Source organism: Leptomonas pyrrhocoris, assembly GCF_001293395.1.
Source record: "Leptomonas pyrrhocoris isolate H10 chromosome Unknown, whole genome shotgun sequence".
Classification (NCBI taxonomy): domain Eukaryota; phylum Euglenozoa; class Kinetoplastea; order Trypanosomatida; family Trypanosomatidae; genus Leptomonas; species Leptomonas pyrrhocoris.
This window is the reverse complement of record NW_015438357.1, coordinates 489,037-506,583: the sequence shown is the minus strand read 5'-3', so window position 1 is coordinate 506,583 and position 17,547 is coordinate 489,037. Positions and strand designations below refer to the sequence as shown.

Here is a 17,547-nt window from a genome sequence, read left to right as displayed (position 1 = left end):
CAATGAGAAAGTAAAAAAAAGGATTTGTATTTCGCGTTAGCGGGCGTATATGCGCAGCCTGGACGACTGAAATGCCTATGAAGATAGAGTCGCTCGACTCTACAGCTATTTGTAAGGCGGACAAGTGATTGATGTTATTGTTTCCTTTTCGTCTCTCTTTCTTCTGAATCTGGCCCTGCCGACTTCCTTGCAAATCAGCTTTCTCTTGACTGCGTAGATACTGCCTTCGTCTGCTTTCGTTTTCTTATTTTCTGTATTCTTTTCAACGAATACAAGACGCAGAGGTTTAGAAACGCTTTAGCACGCCTCAAAGCCAGTCGTGAAACACATTTTTCCATCTTTTGTCTCTCCACTCGTCACTGGAGAAACGAAGAAAAATACGAAATGGAGTCCGACCCTGCCGCTCGTTCCACGACGCCAGCAACACCCCACTCCCCCGCTCCACACACCGGATCTCCCGCTCCACCTACAGCCGGTTCCACCGCTTCTAGAGCCTCTGTTCCTCGCGCGCTCCCCCACGCTCTCAGTGATGTGGACGTGTCCTTCACCTCCACACTTCCTTTACCGCACGAGCTGTCCGGCCGTAGCACTCGGCCGCAGCTATCCAACGCGACCGAGGTGGGCCTGCCACTGGTTGTCCGCACCGCATCCTCATCGATGCTTCAGCAGCAGCTGCAGCATCAGAAGCGCTTCACACCGACGCCGCCGCTGTCGCGCATGTCGCTTGTCCGCGCGTCTGGTGCGGCGCGCGGCACGCCCACCAGCGTCTCTGGCCGGCACCTCTCCATCGCCGAAGACTCCGGCCACACTTTGTTGACGTCCTCTTCGTTGCGAGTCTTCAGCATGTCCATCCCGAAGGACGCGTCTCGCCTGCTGCTCCACCCCCTCGATGCCCAGCGGCAACAGCAGCTCGCCTTCTCTCTAAACAGCCGAGACCAGCAGCTGGAGGAGCAGAGCCGGCAGGGACGGGTGAAGATGCTCCTACAGCAGCAACGGCGGCGACTGGCGTGGGCGCTGGCGAGTGACGCGGCAGCGGGTGACATGCTGGCGGACTGGGAGGCGGTCGCCCTTGTCGTGCGGGATCGGCGGACCTCGCTGCAACCAGACGGGTACCAGGCGTTCTCCTTCCCGGACGGCGCCGCGGTGTACGAGGGGAACTGGAAAAACTGCCACCCGCACGGGCGCGGCTGCCTACGACGCTCGTCACCGCTGAATGACGTGTACGAGGGACAGTGGTTTGCCGGGCAGCGCTGCGGCACCGGCACGTACCACAACAGCGATTTTCAGATCCTTTACCAGGGCTCGTGGCTGGATGACAGGGTGCACGGCAAAGGCGAGCTCGTGGAGCCGGAGGGGGTCTACACGGGCGAGTTTGTCGAGAACACACTGCACGGCTACGGGGAGTACGTCTACAACGACGGCCACGTGTACAAGGGCGATTGGGTCCGCGGCCTCTACGAGGGCAATGGCGTCTACCTCTATCCCAGCGGCACCAAGTACGAGGGCGGCTGGCTGCGCGGCTGCGAGCACGGCCGCGGCACGAAGTGGTTCAGCAACGGCGACGTGTACATCGGGGAGTGGGTGCACGGGATGCCGCACGGCAACGGCACGTTGACCAGCACCTGCAGCACGGCAACGCGTGTGAGCGGGCAGTGGCGGTACGGCTCGTTGCATGGGCAGGCCACCTGCACCTTCTCGAACGGCAGCTACTACACCGGGGAGTGGCAACGGGGGCGCTTCCATGGCCAAGGCACCTACGAATTCTCCAGCGCCAACAGCGAGGAGCACCGCTACACAGGTGCTTTTGTGAACGGCAGGCGGCACGGCTACGGCGAGTACGTGTCGCCCACCGTCACCTACGCGGGGCAGTGGGTGCAGGACAAGAAGGAAGGCGAGGGCTCGTTGCAGGTGCGAGGAGGTGGCACGTACTTTGGACTGTGGAAGGCGGATGTGCCAGATGGGCAGGGCGTCTACGTGTCGACGTATCGAAAAGGGTGCCACGACGAGGTGCACTGTGACGCCGTGGAGGGCGACTTCGATGCCTGCGTGAATCAGAATGAGCAGCAGCGCGTGGACGTGCGGCTGCTGGGTCGTTCGTGACGAGGACAAACACGGTTATATATATAAAAGGGTTTTTTGTGACTTTCACACTACCCTTGTAAATACTCTGTCGCATCTTCTTTTTTTTTTCATTCATTCTTTCTTTTGGAATCCACGATGTACGCTTTGTTTTTCTCCATCTCTTTACTATGGTAGCAACGCGACTTTCTTCTCATCAAGCCTGCACCTGCTTTTGCCTTGGCCGCACTCAACCGAATAATGCGAACGAAAAAGAAAAGAAAAGGAAACTGAAAAGGAGAGATTGATTCTGAAGGGGTCGCGTACGTCAAAAGGAAACTGCTATCAACTGTCTTTCCGTTTTTACTTGTTTCCCATTCTTGTGCTTCGAACAACACTTGGGCAAAAAAGGAAAGAAATGCCGCAACAACCAACGTCAGTTGTTAAAGTGGTGCACACGTTTTTGCTTTTGTTTTTGTTTTGGGAAAAAGCAGTATCCTCGTGATGTGTGATGTGTTCTCGTTCGTTGTGGTGACGCGTAGGACTGTAGCGCAGCACGCGTCTTTGGCTGGTGCAACTTCACTGCACTTCCTTCTCCTCCTCCTTTCTCTCCTTTTTTTTTTATCTCCGTCTTGATTCATTTGCATGCATTCTTTAAATCCCTTCTTGGATACTGTTATGTCCGAAACAGTGAAGGAAGAGAAGGACATCGTATCGCAGAGAAGGCATGCACTCCACTTCTCCCGTTGAGCCGCCGCCTCAGCAGGCAAGCCGCAACCCCACCACTGCCACCAACGACAGCAGCACCGGCTGCAGCGGAAATGCAAGTGCCTCCTCCGACACAGTGGTGCCCGTGACGTTTGTGTCAAGTGTGGGCGACTTCCAGGCGGTCTTTCGCAGCAGCAATTCGGACAGCAGCCTAGCGAGTGAGAGGAGTGACGCTTTTCTCCTCTGCTACGAGCAGCCGACGGACGCGGTGACTTCCGATGCTCTCGTCCGCTTTCAACAAAGCGTGGAGGAGGCTGCTCGGCTGCACGGCACGCGACTGCGTCTCTTTCTCTGGGACTGTGGCAGCCCCGCGTTCGCCAGCGCAAAGACCCAACTAGAAAAGCAGCCAGGACATCCGCTGCTGCTGATTGTGTTTCGCGGAGCCATCGCGGATAGCATTCGTGGGGTCTCCCTCGCTGAGATGACAGCGACGGAGATCCCCAAGTTGTGCGGCCGTCTCGCCTCATTTCAGTCGTCTGCCAAACCTGCGTGTGTGACGCAGGGACCGCAACGTGCGGCATCACAGGAAAATGACGCCACCGAAGAAGGAGAGCAGCAGCAGCAGCAACCGGCACCTCAGCATCTTTCCGTGGATGTGGCGAGGATGGTGGGAATGGGGAAGAAGCTCATGGCAGAGCGTAAGCCGTTTTATGCGGAGAAATTCTTTGTCAAGTCGCTGCAGACCCTCGACTCCGTGTCCGCCGATGTGGACCGCTTCGTTGTGACGCGCGCAGATTACGACGGCAGCGTAGCCCTCTGCCTTGCGTGGGCAGGCCTTGCGCAGCTCATTCAGGGGAAGCAGACGGTCGATAATCCCTACCTGCGTCGGCTGAGGGACTCTGAGAGCTTGCGCGTGTTTCGCGAGGAGCCGCTGAGCGACGCCTGTCGCGCTGTCGTCATGTGGGAGTTGATGCAAGCAGCGCCGCGGACGTGGAGTGAGGCAGAGGGCAGCGAGAAGAAGCTGCGGGAGGTACTAAAGACGAATCCGCACGACGTCACCGCGCGCTCGCTGCTCGTGGTGACGCTCTTCTTAAGCGGTGACCTCGAGCGCGCCATGACGGAGGCGTTAAAGCTGCACGTCTGTGGAGAATCGTACGGTCGCGTAGCGCTGAAGCAGATGAGCTCGTTTCTCGGACATGATCACGCCTTGGTGAAGCAGCTGGGTATTCCCGCTTTACTGGACCCTCGGCCCACCTAATGGTGTGTTGCCGAGCGTGTGTTTTGTTCTTCTGCGAAGGGCGATTGTGCATGGGCATGGCCGTCTTCATCGACGAAAAAGAGGTCATGTCTTCGCACTGCGTGGAATGATGGACGTGTGTTTTCCCTGTATTTTTATTGCGCAGGTGGAGATCGTGCTTGACACTCTTCGGCGTTCAGCGCAAGGAGTTTGAAGTCATGATCTTCACAATAGTAATGGTAATAACGCGTATTTTAAAGATGCATGCGCAGCAGCTTGTTTTTTTCCCCCCTGCTCAAAGATGAACTCCTCCTGTGCTATTCATCTTCTTTTAGCCTCTCGACGCTCGCCTTCTCGATACGTTGGGAAATCCCAAATGCTTTTTCGCGTCATCGTTACTTTTCTCGCGCGCCCCTGTCCTCCACAGAGTTGTTCGGCGTACAGACAATTCCTTCTTCCTCTCTTTTTTGCCGAAACTCCACCTCCACGTTTTACTACTCCTTTTCGTTTTTGTCTTCTTCGCATTCCCCTCCCCTCCCCTCTGTTTGCTCCCTCTCAGCAGTTCTAACTCTCAAAGGAAAAAGAGGGAAAGTGGCAGCTGTCGTGGCAACCGCCTCACTCCACTCATTTTCTTCGTGCTCGCTGCTTTGCTTGCGTGTATTCGAGCTGACGTGACGCAGCGTGCGGCCAACCGTAAAAACAAAAAAACTCGTTGAATACGTCAGGCAGAGTTCCCAGCAACACGCTCTCTCTTCAGCGCTGCTGATTGTCGTTTCAGTACGCTTGTTTCTTGTTTTCTTTTTAACCATTCTCCTTCACAAAAATCTTTAGCTAGCAACCATGAACCACGATGCTGCTATGTGGAATATCATGGGGCAGAACTTCTGCTCCTTCAAGGTGAAGACGAACGATGACAAGGTCCGCTTCTGCCGCAACCCGTACAACGTCACGGGTCTCTGCCAGCCCGGTGTGTGCCCGCTCTCCAACGCGCAGTACGCCACCGTGATTGAGCACGAGGACGAGTTGTACCTCTACGTTAAAACCGCCGAGCGCGCCCACCTACCGCGCCGACAGTGGGAGAAGGTAAAGCTGGACGTCTCCTTCCCCAAGGCGTTGGCCCAAATCGACGAAGAACTGCAGTGGTGGGATCAGAAGCTCGTGATTAAGGTGAAGGCGCGCCTGCTGCGGCTGAAGCAGTACCTAATGCGCAAACGCAAGATGCTAATGGAGCCGCAGGAGGAGTTCGTGTCGGTGAACAAGCGCCAGGAGGACAAGCTGCTGCGGCGCGAGGAGAAGGCCGAGGCGGCGGCGCGCATTGAGATGGAGATCGAGAAGGAATTGCTGGATCGCCTGCGCCAGGGCACCTACGATAGCGTCATCAACTACAACAAGGAGGCCTTTGAGAAGCTCCTCGACGAGGAGGAGAACCGCGAGGACTTCGACAAGTTAGAAGACGAGGAGGATGCCGAGTTCGCCGACTACGTCATGGACGAGGAGGACGAGGAAGATGAGGAGATGGAGCCGGTGCAGGGTGGCCGTGCGACGAGCAAGACGCGCAAGCGTGAGCGGCTGCTGCTGGAGGAGGAGGTGGAGCGCGAGCCGCGGCAAAGATTGCGTCCGGAGGACATTGAATGGTAAAGAGGCTCTCCAAGGCCCAACAACAGCAAAAAAGAAAATGCCGCGCTATTCCTGCAAGAATGATGTGTGTTTGGTTGTTGTTATTCTGCGTCGTCTCTTTTCGAAAACCTCTTTCTTTCCGCTGCTTCCTCTATTGGCAATTCGTTGTTTTGTTTTCTGTTGGTCGCCTACTTCGCCCAGAAGCTTCTCCTTTTTGACGGATGGATGCTGTTTGGTGTACTTTGGCATAACGTTTTTTTTTTCCTGTCTTCGAGTAATAGCTCCTGGGAAAAGGGAGGAATAAAGGCTCCTGCTTCACGCATCTGCACCGCTTCTTTGTTTTCACCCACGCAGGATGAAGCCCGAGAAAACCTTAAAAAGTAAAAGCATGCACTGGCACGCCAACTTACCTCACTTACTGCGAATAAGAAGAATATTAATTAAGTGATGCGCGAATGTTCTGTTTTTCTTGTTTTTTTGTTAGACATGCCACCTCCGCATACGCTCCGTTTGTAAGATAAATCTATAAAAGAAAAAGTCTTGAAAAGTAAAAGAAATAAGTAGGAGAATCGTAGTTGAATCGGTGACTGCGATGTGGTTGGGCGGCCCAATGAGTGGAAGAAAATGATTTGTGGCTACTTTTCGCTCTTTCTGCTGTTGTGCTCGTTTAGCGTGTTGGTTGCCCGAATCGAAAAGGTGGCCGTCGGTGCGCAACCTCGGAGACACACCTGTTAAAGCGCCTGTGTTTTTGTGCTTTGGTACGATTCAGCGGCTGTAATGTTCCGCCCTTCGTACCGAGGTGCTCGCATCTCGTGATATCTTCCTTTACAGACTTTAGGCTTTCTCTCCTTCCTCTCCTTCCTCTCTCTTCACCCTTGTTCGCCGTCAAACTTGTGAATTCACTCATCCGTGATTTCTGCGCTTTGCACGTAGCAGCAGCAGTTTTTCCCTTCTTTCTTTCTTGCACTCGCATTGCTCTTTCAGATTCACCCCCAGCTGTGATTATAGGATCGTGCTCGTGTGCGTGCGTGTAGATTTACGTGAATCACTTTCGTGATCAACTACCTTTTAGAGTTCCTTTTTTTTTCTTTGAGGTCTTCTTCAGTCTCGCCGAATACCCGCACTCATACACACACGTACATACGCACCCACAAGCTCACCTACACGCACGCGCCCATGAACATCGGACAGGGCGGACTGGGCGGGGCCAACAACTCCCTTCGGCCCGGGACGACGATGCGGCCCGGGTCGCAGGCCCGTCCCGGCACCACCAACCGCACGCAAGCTGCCGGCATCGGTGGCAGTCTGCAGCAGCCGGTGGCCGTCTCCGCGGAGGCTGCCGTCTCGCGCGAGGGCATGCGGGCGGCCTCCCGCAGCGGCGTCGGCACATCCGCCGGCCCGGGGCGTCAGGTGGGCGACCGCAGCTACTACATTGGTCTCATCCGGCCGAAGATCGCGGAGCTCTCGACGGAGATTGAGCGGCTGCGGGAGCAGGAGCAGCTCATCGGCAAAAACAGCTCCCTGCTGACGCAGCTGCAGCAAAAGTCGAAGAGTCTGCAGGACGACATTGCGAAGTTGAAGGACACCCTCGCGGACGTGAACGTCGCGGTGGAAAACTCAAGCTCGCGCGATTCGGACGCGGTGAAGGATGAGTACACGCGGCTGGACAAGCAGAACGCTGTTCGCCGAAAAAAGGTCGACGATTTGTTTCTTGCCGTCAAGGACACGGAGGCCAAGACGAAGGCCACGTCGCAGTCTCTGGAGGAGGAGATACGCCAGCTGGAGGTGCGCATCCTGAACGAGAACCAGGACTTTAACTCGTACAAGGCCGCGCGAGATCAGTCCTTTGCGGTAGCGGACGAGGTGCTGGCCCGGCAACACGACCTGCGCACCCTCAACGCAAAGCAGGAGCTTCTCATGGCCACGCTGGCGGGCGACCCGGACAAGAAAAAGGCCGCGGATACGCTGCGGGCGATTCTGCGCAAGCGGCGCGAACGCGTGGCGCTGCAGGGTCAGTGCTCCCTCTCCGTGAAGGAGGAGCAGGAGAAGCTGATCAACCAACTCAAGACGACGCGCGGTGACATTGAAGTTCTCGAGCGGCAGGTGAACGAAACCCGCGACACCCTACAGGAGTCGCGTGCGCGGCAGAGCGCGTTGGAGGAGGAGGTGAAGAACTTTAGCGGCGACAACGTGCAAGCCTTTCAGGAGCTGCAGGAGAAGGACAAGGAGATGCAGGTCTTCATTGACGACTACCCTGACAAGGAGCGGGCGGAGCTGGACAAAATCACCGACACACAGAAGCACATTGCCGACCTGCTGAATCGCATTTCGCAAGCGTTGGAGATGCAGCGGCAGATGCCGTCGGAAAACACCCCTGGCATGCTGCACGAGCTGAACGCGCAGGCCGACGCGAAGCGCGATCAGATTCAGAACGACGTCAAAACACACCAGCGACTGGAAAAGGAGTTGCTGGAGCGCAAAGCGGAGCTGGACAAGGTGGCTCATCTGGACAGCAAGATCCGCGAGGAGTTGCAGTCCCACAATGTAAAGATGGACGAGCAGAAGGTGGAAATGGAGAAGTTCAGCGACCTGGATGGGCTGCGCACCGAGGTCGAGGACACGCGTAAGACGCTCAACGCTCAGCTTGCGTACTTCACCCGCGTCCGCGACGGATCGAAGCAGCAGCTCAACGCCCTCACCGCCCAGCATGAGGCGCGCAAGAAAGAACTGCAGGGCGACGAGGTCTTCAACACGATGACGACGCAGGAGCAGCGCATTCGCATGCTGTGGCAGTCGACGTTCTCGCTGGAGGACTTCGTGCGTCTGCGCGAGAAGGACACGCAGTACCTGACCACGAAGGCGGAGTGCCTGCGCATTGTCGACGAGGCGAATTTGCTGTTGCAGTCGCCGGCGCACCTCGTGGGGCCGGTTGGTTCTCCCACGTTAACGAGTCGTAGCAACGCATAAATTTGTCGCTGAGGCAGAGAGCCTTGCTTTTTTCAGCGCCTACGACAGCAATGCGATGAAAAGGAATGTAACAGAAAGCGCTTCTTGTAGTGTCTTTTCGGGGTGATGTACATACGACGGCTCTTTGTTTTGGCCTTTTCTTGTTTTTGTTTCTTTCCGTTTCGATGGACGCACCGCTCCTTTTTTTGTGTGTTTTACCATTATTTGTCCACCTCGAATGCTGGCGCCGAGGCGGGTGGATATCAAGGATAGAACTCACATGCCTTCTGTTTTGAATTTCGGCTCTTCTTTTTGAATATCAGCTTTCAGACTTCTTACCGGCTGTGTTTGCTGTGGCGACGGCGAAGGGTGTTTCTGTTCTTGATGTTCGTCTCGTGCATTTTATGAAGTTTTTTTTTTCTTGCTTTATGTGGGATAACAGCAACAACAAAAAAGAAAGGCAACATAAAGTGAGGATCGATATACGGCTGTCTCAGTTTGCGTTTGGAAGAAAAATGAGCAGCGATGGCACGGAGGCAGCAACGTCCTTTGCGAACGATGTGAAGGCAGAGAAGAATCTGAGAAGAAAAGGAAAAGAAAGAAGGAAGAGGTATCCCAAGCGTTGAAGCGTGCCCATACCAGGGGCTGAAAAAAGAAAAGATGACTCAAGCAGATAGTTTTGTTTTAGTGCTTTCAAACCGTTTGCGTTTAGTTGGTGCCCCTCCAGGGGTGAACTGTTCATCTAATGACTTCCACTTTCACCGATGACGCTCGTACTCATCACTTTTTTTTTCTGGTATTTATCTTGTTGCTTGATGTGCCCCTCAATAAATGTGCGGCATGAAAAGTCACAAATTTCCCTAATGGGCTTATTGTGATTTCTCCCCTTAGTGCTCATCATTACCGTTATTCTTCACACCAAAAATACTTCCTCAAGCTTTCTTTTCTTTTTCTTCGCTCTCAACGATGTCTGCAGGCATTACCCACATGGATCGTTTTATGCGCGTGTACGCGGAGGTGCAGGAGTTTCTTCTCGGCGACGCCGTAGGGCGCTTCGAGTTGGACGAGAACCGCAAGCGCTACCTGAAGCAAATGATGGACACCACCTGTCTCGGCGGCAAGTACAACCGTGGCATCTGCGTCGTGGACGTTGCGGAAGCCATGGCGAAGGACAGCCAAGCGGACGCGGCGACGACGGAGCGTGTCCTGCACGACGCCTGCGTGTGCGGGTGGATGATTGAGCTGCTGCAGGCCCACTTCCTCGTCGAAGACGACATCATGGACCACAGCAAAACCCGTCGCGGCAAACCGTGCTGGTACCTGCACCCGGGAGTGACGACGCAGGTGGCCATCAACGACGGCCTCATCTTACTGGCATGGGCCTCGCAGATGGCGCTGCACTACTTCGCGGACCGCCCCTTCCTCGCGGAGGTGATGCGCGTGTTCCATGATGTGGACATGACCACAACCCTTGGCCAGCTCTACGACGTGACGTCGATGGTGGACTCGGCGAAGCTGGACGCGAACGTGGCCCACGCGAACACGACGGACTACATCGAGTTCACCGTCTTCAATCACCGCCGCATCGTGGTGTACAAGACTGCCTACTACACCTACTGGCTGCCGCTCGTCATGGGGCTGCTGGTGAGCCAGACGGTGGAGAAGGTAGACAATGAGGCTACGCACAAGATCGCCATGCTCATGGGCGAGTACTTCCAGGTGCAGGACGATGTGATGGACTGCTTCACGCCACCGGATAAGCTGGGCAAGATCGGCACCGACATCGAGGATGCCAAGTGCTCGTGGCTCGCCGTCACGTTTCTGGAGACGGCGCCTGCGGACAAGGTCGCGGAGTTCAAGGCGAACTACGGCTTTGACGATGCGGAGAAGGTCGCCGTCATTAAGAAACTCTACAGCGAGGCAAACATGCTCGACCGCTTTTCCAAGTACGAGGAAGGCGTCGTGGTAGAGGTGGAGAGGCTGCTCGCGGCGCTGGAGACGCAGAACGTCGCGTTCGCGCGTAGTGTGAAGGTGCTGTGGAGCAAGACGTACAAGCGCCAGAAGTAAAAGCTACCAAAAGCCAATTTGGGTTTTGAAAAAAGCTAAAAGGAGAATAATAATAAAGAAGACGAAGGATTTCATGGAAAAATTCTCGCCACAACTCCAAAAAGTGTACGTGGGACTGTGAGGTGAGAGCTTATCGAGGTCGGGCATGGGGAATGTGAAAACGGTGGCGCTAAAGGCAGGATAGAGGAAAAAGAAAGGTGATCAATTGCGCTTTTCGTCTTACTATCCCTCCGCACCCATATCGACGCAAATGGCGCCAAAAAAAGGGTGGCGCGAGGGACAGGGGCGAAAGTTAAGCAGAGGGCGTGGGTACGCGAGGACGTACATTGTTTTGAGCTTGCCCACCACTTCCTAAGTTCACGTGCCTTTTCTTGTTGCCAGATTCACTTCATGTGCCAAAAACTTTTTTTCTTCTCCGTTTCGGTGTTCAAGCCACAATGGTGTGCGTGGATGTATTCTGTCAAGCGGTCTCCTACGGATGTTTGGTAATACGGCGCATGCTTGGTGAAGAAACTACGAGAAGCGGAACACAAAGTCCTGAGAGGGAAGAACCCAAGTCGGGTTTACTCTTCTTATGGTGTGTGTGTGTGTGTGTGCGACGACACGTTTCTCCAGTGGCCTCCGCACAATCGTCAGAACGCTATTTTTTTTTCCTTTTGGCTTCTTTCTGATGGTGTGGAACGACCGGCGCCCTTTTTTGTTTACACAACAAAGGAGGAGGGAAAAAACATATCACGAATGGATGGACTTTCCCTTTTTTTTTCTGCCTCGCGTCGGTAGGGCAAAAACTCTTTTTTTTTCCTTCGTTCAATAGGGCGGAAGTTTCGTATCGTTCTCCTCTCCTTCGTATTACTTCACCTCTCTCTCTCTCTCTCTTTCTCCTTCCTTTCTTGTCGTCTTCCTTTTCAATTGGCAATGTTGATTCTTCTACACTTGCACCTGCCTTGCTCTTCCTTGTCCCTTCGCCTACAATAGTACGCAGACGGCATACACAGGCTTTGACCAGAAACGACGGTGTGAGGTGAAAAGCGGGTGTGAGAGAACGAAGCATCGTTTTCGTTCTCTCTCTCTCTCTCTCTCACCTATTTCACTCTATGGACGTGCTGGCCTTTTACCTTATTGTGTGAGCCATAAGTCCTTAAGGTTTTCTCTTTGTGTGTGTGTGTGTGTGTGTGCTGCTGAGGAAGAGACAGTGGGCTCTCTTGCAGCCAAACCACCGGGGTCCGTTGTTCATACACCTACAACCGTTTTCTCCTTCTTTGTTTTTTGCTCTATTCTCTTCCCGCGAGAGCTCTCCCACCAGCTTCGTCCTACTCAACTTTGCACAAACGTCTTTATTCCTTCCTTTCCGGCCTTTTCCGTTTTCTTTCTCTCTCTCTATATATTCCTTTTTGTTTTGAGGCGTGTAAGAAACTGACGCGACTTCACGTGCTGTAGCGCCAGTGCGCACGGCTCTGTTGTTGCTCTGTCGTAACTGTAGATCTGCTTCTTCTTTTGGATCGCATACTTACGCATCTTTTTCGCCTTGTTGCCCTTCTTTTACCTCCCGATTCGAGGGACGTTTGCAAGAGAAAGGAACGCGACAGGTGAATAGTGGAGATGTGCCTCGGCTTCTGCTCCACGCAGAGCGAGGAGGGCGAGTGGCGCGACATCTACGGCGATCCCGTGCGTCCGCGCCGCACCGGCTACGAGTGCCCGCCGGACTTCCTTCAGCTCGGTGCGTGGGCCGCTATTATCGTGCTGGTCGTGCTACACTACACGGTGCAGGTCCCTTTTTTCGAAGGTGCGCTCTTCATTGTGGTGCTCGTCATCACGTCGGTGATCGTGGCGACCGTCGTGGTGACAAAAATCATTTTAGAGGTGTTTCCGCAGCACGATCCCATTGTTTTCCGCACGGACATCCCGCGACTTGAGCAGGACGCGCTGCTGCCGGAGCAGGCACCGGAAGGGACGGAGCCGTGCGTCTTTTGCCGCCGCTTTGTGCAGCTGGGCTGCAAGCACTGTAGTGTGTGCGACAAGTGCGTGCCGGGTTTCGACCACCACTGCCGCTGGCTCAACAGCTGTGTCGGCTCAAAGAACTACCGGCTCTTCGCCACTTTCATGGTCGCCGCGTGGCTCGGAATGGCCTGGGTGGCGGCCTTTAGTCTCTACACCATTCAGTGGATGCTGCGCGATATTACAGCCTTTAAGCGGCACATGCGCACCCACGCGTACCACAGCCCCAACCGCGCCTTTCCCGCACTCGTCGTCTTCAACTTCGTGTGCTTAATCATCGCGGTGATGGGGATCTGCACCTTGGGCAAGCTGATTTACTTCCACATTTACCTCCACTTCACCCACCAATCCACCTACGAGCACATCGTGAAGAAGCGCGCGAAGAGGCGCGCGAGAGGGGAGTACCGTAGCCAAAGCGGGGAGCCGGAACCGAGCGGGCCCTTTGCGTGTCTAGCGCTGCGCAAGCGCCGCAACTTCAAGAAGCACGGAAACAACCAAAACGATAACGCTGGTCACCCCAGCGCCGACGAGGCACAAGAGGAGGGGGAGGATGGCACGAGTGAGATGGGCATGACGCGCCGCTCTTCCAGCGATGAGCAGGGGGAGATGTATTTGCTGCACCCAGTGCCGGGTCCCGGCGAGGCGGCTGTACCCACGACGGGCCGCTGTGATAGCTTTAGTCCAGGTGAGGGGGCGTCGCCGAAAGGGCCTCAGCGCCGTTACGCGCCAATCCCAGAAGGCCCAGCAACGCATGGGACGAAGGGTGAAGATGACCGCCGCACCTACTCCGGTAGCACGCATGAACCGGTGGAGTGAGACGCGAGAACACAACGGAGAAGTGAATTCCGCTCAGCGCGCCGCGAGAGCAAACGAAAGGAGCACGCAGGGGTGGGTGAATGAGAACGAGGGAACGGAAGAACGGGTACGTTGTGCAAAGCGAAAGAAGTGTGACTAGAGGAAAAGAGAAAATAATCGTCGCAGACGCCAGTTTGTTTCGCCGTGCTCTATGCGATGTACCTTCTATTGCGATGCTGCTGCAGTATTGTGCGTTGAGCTATTTCTTTTTTTCTTTTGTTGCAGCTGTACTTGCCTTCTTTTTCTTTCCCTGTAGTTATACAAGAGAGACAGGGAGAGGGAGAGCATGACAACCCCAGCTGATTGAAATGGGATGCAGCTTCTGGCACGCATTACTGCTTACTTTCCTCGTCCACGTTGGCACCAGTCGAGCCTGGTTGCCGTTTCGTGGAGCGTGGACTTTTTTTTCTTTCTTTCCCTTCTTCGTTTTTTTCGCATTTGTTCTACGCGTGGACTTTCCTCACCCGCTGCTACCTGCGCGTTAACAAATCGAGGCAGAACAACGTCATCAACAACAACAAAAAAAATGGGCGGAGAGGGGTGTGCAGTTTGCGTGACGCTGCAGCGCATGCGATGAGAACAAAACCCTTCCCCGCATTGATTCTTTGGTATCTCCTCGTTACTCTTTGCATGCGCTCTGAAACGGGGGTTGTCTGGTCTTTTTGGTTGGATTTGCGTGTGAGCCATTGTGTCTAAGTAGCTCGCTAATGATTTGTCGACGATTAAAAGGTGTCTGTTAAGGGCAGGTTTGCTTCTCGCCCCTGAAGCCTGTTCACGGGAGAGGTGCAGCACGAAGCTCCTTTTTTTTTCCCCCGTTACGAAATTTGCGCTTGCGTCTTGTATTTGTGACTTTGTTGTGTAATAGGTATTTTGTATTGTCTTTCGGTGTGGATGGCTTTCCGAGTTGCTTGCGGTTGGCAGTTGTTCTTGCATTGCCCTTCTATCACCTTTTTGATCTGTTTCGTTTATCTTGCTGTGATCGTCTGGATCGTCGTGTTTGTCGCTCTCTCGCATTCGCTCTCTTTATTTTGTTTTCGCCCAGGTACACGCAGAATGAACAGCACTCTATGGGAAGGGCGCGAAGCCAGACGTTATTAACAACACGCGGACACACGCTGGTGAAGCGGGCTGCGGTTTCGCCGTCTGTGCAGTAGCAGGAGCTCCTTCACGCCTTTTCACAGGAGGGAAAACGCGGAGCGAGGAGACTTGGCGACCCAGGCGACTTAGAAGATGATCCGAAGGGCAAGCACGTTCGTCCACAACGAAAACAACAACAGAAAACATTCTTATGGATCACTCTATCCATTTCCAGCCATCATGCTCGAGGCGTTACAACGTGCTCGACGCACAAGGGAAAAGCAACGTGATCAACGGCTTCCTCTTTTTTTTTTTTGCGGCAACAACAACCCCGACTTCGCACACGTTGGCGTTCAAGTCTCTTGTGTTTCCATCGGACTAGCAGTCTGTGTTGCTTCCGTCGCTTCACAACTGCGATCTTCTCCTTTTTTTTGTTCTTTCTGCGGGCAACATAATTTTCAAACCCCACGTACAAACAACTTCCAGCAGGCACGTCGAAGAAAGCTTTGTGGAACGTGTGGGCATCTGCCGTCCATTTCTAGACGTTGCTGAAGCCCGTTTTAAAACAAGAAGAATGTTCGCATTCAACGCCGAAGGAAAATAATCGCGCTTTTCGCTCCTCTCCCTCCTCTCCTTTTCCCCTTCGCTTTGCGCTCGTTTCGCACCATATCCAACCATGTGTGAACGGAACGCGTTTTTTTCTTTCACTCTACTCGAACGCTGGCTTGTCTTGCTTTGAGGATTATTCCTAGCGGACTTTATCGTAGAGAACAGAAAAAATATCATGCGCACTCGTGCGGCGTTGCGGCTGTGCGGTGGAAGAAAAGGCTACGTGCTCCTTCAAAATCTAGTCACTCCCACACCCGTTACTCATTCAGCACGCAATGTCATCCTGCGCGCGACAGACACAGCCGCCTCTGCCACGACCGCCCTGCTCATGGCAGGACTTTTTCTCCGCTCGCGTCTGCTGTGCCGCTCCACCGCGTCGCACAACTCGTCCGCCGACAATTCTAGCGCAACAGACGCAAAGCGCAGCGCGGAGAAAAGTGATGCAGACGAGCTCGCGGTAGGAGGGGCGTCGTCGCTGATGCTGCATACCAAATCCAACTCTGGGATCGAATCCTCGGCGGCAAAGACGGCCAACTCTCTCCGCCACAGCAGCGGCGCTCCGTCTGTCATCTCGGCCGAGCACGACATCACGGCTGAGGCACGTCTTGACGAGGTCGTCGCCTACTTGGAGGAACAGCGCGTTGCCCGTCAGCAGAAGCTGTTTGAGGACATGATTGTGTTTGAGGGCGGTGCGGTCGCCGATCACCCCGCCCTCGGGGAGCTTTTGATCATGCGCGATTTTGTGCACTTTGCGCTGTACCACAACAAGTGGGGCTACTACCCGAAGCTGTTTCGCAAGTATCGACAACTCATGACTACCGGCTACTTTGACCCTATCCCATATGCATCCTTGCGCAACCAACACGACTACGAGCATTACGCCACCAAGATTCACGAGAGCACCCCAGGCTTTATCACGCCTACGCAGATCTTTCAGCCCTACTACGGCTGGGTCCTGGCCGAGTACCTCGTAACGACGCACCGCGCCAAGTTTGACCCCCGCGAGCCCCTCATCATCTACGATATCGGCGCCGGCACCGGTGCGCTGGCGCTCTCCGTGCTGAGCTACCTCGCCGAGCACTTTCCGGCTCTCTACGCCACCTGTGAGTACCACGCGGTGGAGCAAAACCCGCACCTAATACAGGTGCTGCGCAACAAGCTCATCCATCACTACCACCACGTCAACATCCACCATCTGTCTGTACTGAATTGGCGACAGCTGGAGAAGCGGCGCTGCGTCGTGCTCGCAATCGAGCTCTTCTCGGGCATGCCGCACGACTGCATCTTGTGGGACCGCGAGGAGGCCGTGAGTGAGCACTGGTTCGGCTTCCAGCAGCACGACAACCTGTCCACCGCGCACGAGCGCTACTTCGCCTTGCAGGACCCGATGATCCTGCGCTACCTGCGCTACCTCAACTGGATGCAGGAGGAATCATTTCACAACTTGAAGGTGCTGTGCGTGACGGGCGGCCGCGAAACGCTGGACCCGCCGCTGCGGCGCAGCATCGAGCCCAACCCCGACGACTCCATGTGCTCCATCGTGACGAAATTGGGCATGATTCACAGTCCGTGGCGCACCGCCTGGCTGCCGACGGCGCAGATGGTGCTCTTGGAGGTGCTCGCCCAGTACTTCCCGCGTCACCACCTCTTTGCCGCGGATTGGTCGCACGTTCGTCAGGCCCTGCCCGGTGTAAACGGCCCAGTGCTGCAGGTGAAGCTGCGTGTGGCAAAGGACATCTATCTTCGCCGACCCATCGACGCGTTCCACGCCAATGCAGGCATGGTCGACATGTGCTTCCCGACAGACTTTGACCAGCTGACCGCCGTGTACGCACGCATCTGCGGAAAGCAGAAAGAAGTGGAGTCGATGCGACACCCTGTTTTTTGGCAGATCCACGGAGGCGACAAGACGGCGCTGTTCACGACGCGTAGCGGGTACAACCCACTGCTGGAGGACTTCCAGCAATTCCACGTCTTCACTTCACATCACTCACCGGAGCTTTAAGACGATGAGCGAGCAATGTATGAACATTTTCTTTTGAGAAGTTCTAGGGCGTTTTGCTCTCGTTGCTCTAGCGTATGGAAATCGAAGCAGTTCAGCTACCTCCGAGTTTTCGCCGAGCCTACTGTGAAAAGGCAAGCACAGCTTTTAGTTCGTCCTTGCGGGTCACTCCCGCGGAGGTTATCGCATTGATCCCGCACGTTGTTTGAATTGGCAAACGCGTGTCTTTTCTTTGTTCGTGAGTTGCCGTTCGAGTTCACCGATTGATGTCGTCACATTTTCAGCATTCAGGGGGCTTCAACGGGGGAAAAGAAAAAAAATTGATGTTCTTTACAACTTAAAAAAAATTCTATCGTTCTCGCTGTCAATTTAGAGG

The 17,547-nt window shown here is 54.7% G+C and overlaps 7 protein-coding genes across 10 annotated transcripts; all 7 read left to right on the top strand.

The window, feature by feature from the left end:
* Positions 1 to 197: 197 nt before the first annotated feature.
* Positions 198 to 2,100, top strand: ABB37_00139 (hypothetical protein; the record flags this gene model as incomplete). Of its 2 annotated transcripts, none has more annotated exons than XM_015796221.1 (1): positions 198 to 2,100. In XM_015796221.1, exon 1 carries the CDS (start codon positions 844 to 846, stop codon positions 2,098 to 2,100), a length of 1,257 nt encoding a protein of 418 aa, XP_015664229.1. In that variant the 5' UTR covers positions 198 to 843. The 2 variants fall into 2 exon arrangements, with proteins under 2 accessions (XP_015664229.1, XP_015664228.1); XM_015796220.1 differs by having other exon boundaries at positions 217 to 2,100.
* Positions 2,101 to 2,748: 648 nt separating this feature from the next.
* Positions 2,749 to 4,024, top strand: ABB37_00138 (hypothetical protein; the record flags this gene model as incomplete). The annotated part of the gene is made up of 1 exon (XM_015796219.1): positions 2,749 to 4,024. Exon 1 carries the CDS (start codon positions 2,786 to 2,788, stop codon positions 4,022 to 4,024), a length of 1,239 nt encoding a protein of 412 aa, XP_015664227.1. The 5' UTR covers positions 2,749 to 2,785.
* Positions 4,025 to 4,561: 537 nt separating this feature from the next.
* On the top strand, positions 4,562 to 5,641 carry ABB37_00137 (putative mak-16-like RNA binding protein; the record flags this gene model as incomplete). Its single annotated transcript, XM_015796218.1, has 1 exon — positions 4,562 to 5,641. The coding sequence occupies exon 1, from the start codon at positions 4,844 to 4,846 to the stop codon at positions 5,639 to 5,641; it is 798 nt and encodes a 265-aa protein (XP_015664226.1). The 5' UTR covers positions 4,562 to 4,843.
* Positions 5,642 to 6,552: 911 nt separating this feature from the next.
* ABB37_00136 (Intraflagellar transport protein-like protein) lies at positions 6,553 to 8,587 on the top strand (the record flags this gene model as incomplete). Its single annotated transcript, XM_015796217.1, has 1 exon — positions 6,553 to 8,587. The coding sequence occupies exon 1, from the start codon at positions 6,797 to 6,799 to the stop codon at positions 8,585 to 8,587; it is 1,791 nt and encodes a 596-aa protein (XP_015664225.1). The 5' UTR covers positions 6,553 to 6,796.
* Positions 8,588 to 9,413: 826 nt separating this feature from the next.
* On the top strand, positions 9,414 to 10,633 carry ABB37_00135 (farnesyl pyrophosphate synthase; the record flags this gene model as incomplete). Of its 2 annotated transcripts, none has more annotated exons than XM_015796216.1 (1): positions 9,414 to 10,633. In XM_015796216.1, exon 1 carries the CDS (start codon positions 9,533 to 9,535, stop codon positions 10,631 to 10,633), a length of 1,101 nt encoding a protein of 366 aa, XP_015664224.1. In that variant the 5' UTR covers positions 9,414 to 9,532. The 2 variants fall into 2 exon arrangements, with proteins under 2 accessions (XP_015664224.1, XP_015664223.1); XM_015796215.1 differs by having other exon boundaries at positions 9,457 to 10,633.
* A 974-nt stretch (positions 10,634 to 11,607) lies between these two features.
* On the top strand, positions 11,608 to 13,444 carry ABB37_00134 (putative palmitoyl acyltransferase 11; the record flags this gene model as incomplete). Its single annotated transcript, XM_015796214.1, has 1 exon — positions 11,608 to 13,444. The coding sequence occupies exon 1, from the start codon at positions 12,233 to 12,235 to the stop codon at positions 13,442 to 13,444; it is 1,212 nt and encodes a 403-aa protein (XP_015664222.1). The 5' UTR covers positions 11,608 to 12,232.
* Positions 13,445 to 15,045: 1,601 nt separating this feature from the next.
* On the top strand, positions 15,046 to 17,174 carry ABB37_00133 (hypothetical protein; the record flags this gene model as incomplete). Of its 2 annotated transcripts, none has more annotated exons than XM_015796213.1 (1): positions 15,046 to 17,174. In XM_015796213.1, the coding sequence occupies exon 1, from the start codon at positions 15,498 to 15,500 to the stop codon at positions 17,172 to 17,174; it is 1,677 nt and encodes a 558-aa protein (XP_015664221.1). In that variant the 5' UTR covers positions 15,046 to 15,497. The 2 variants fall into 2 exon arrangements, with proteins under 2 accessions (XP_015664221.1, XP_015664220.1); XM_015796212.1 differs by having other exon boundaries at positions 15,312 to 17,174.
* Between the last annotated feature and the right edge of the window lie 373 nt (positions 17,175 to 17,547).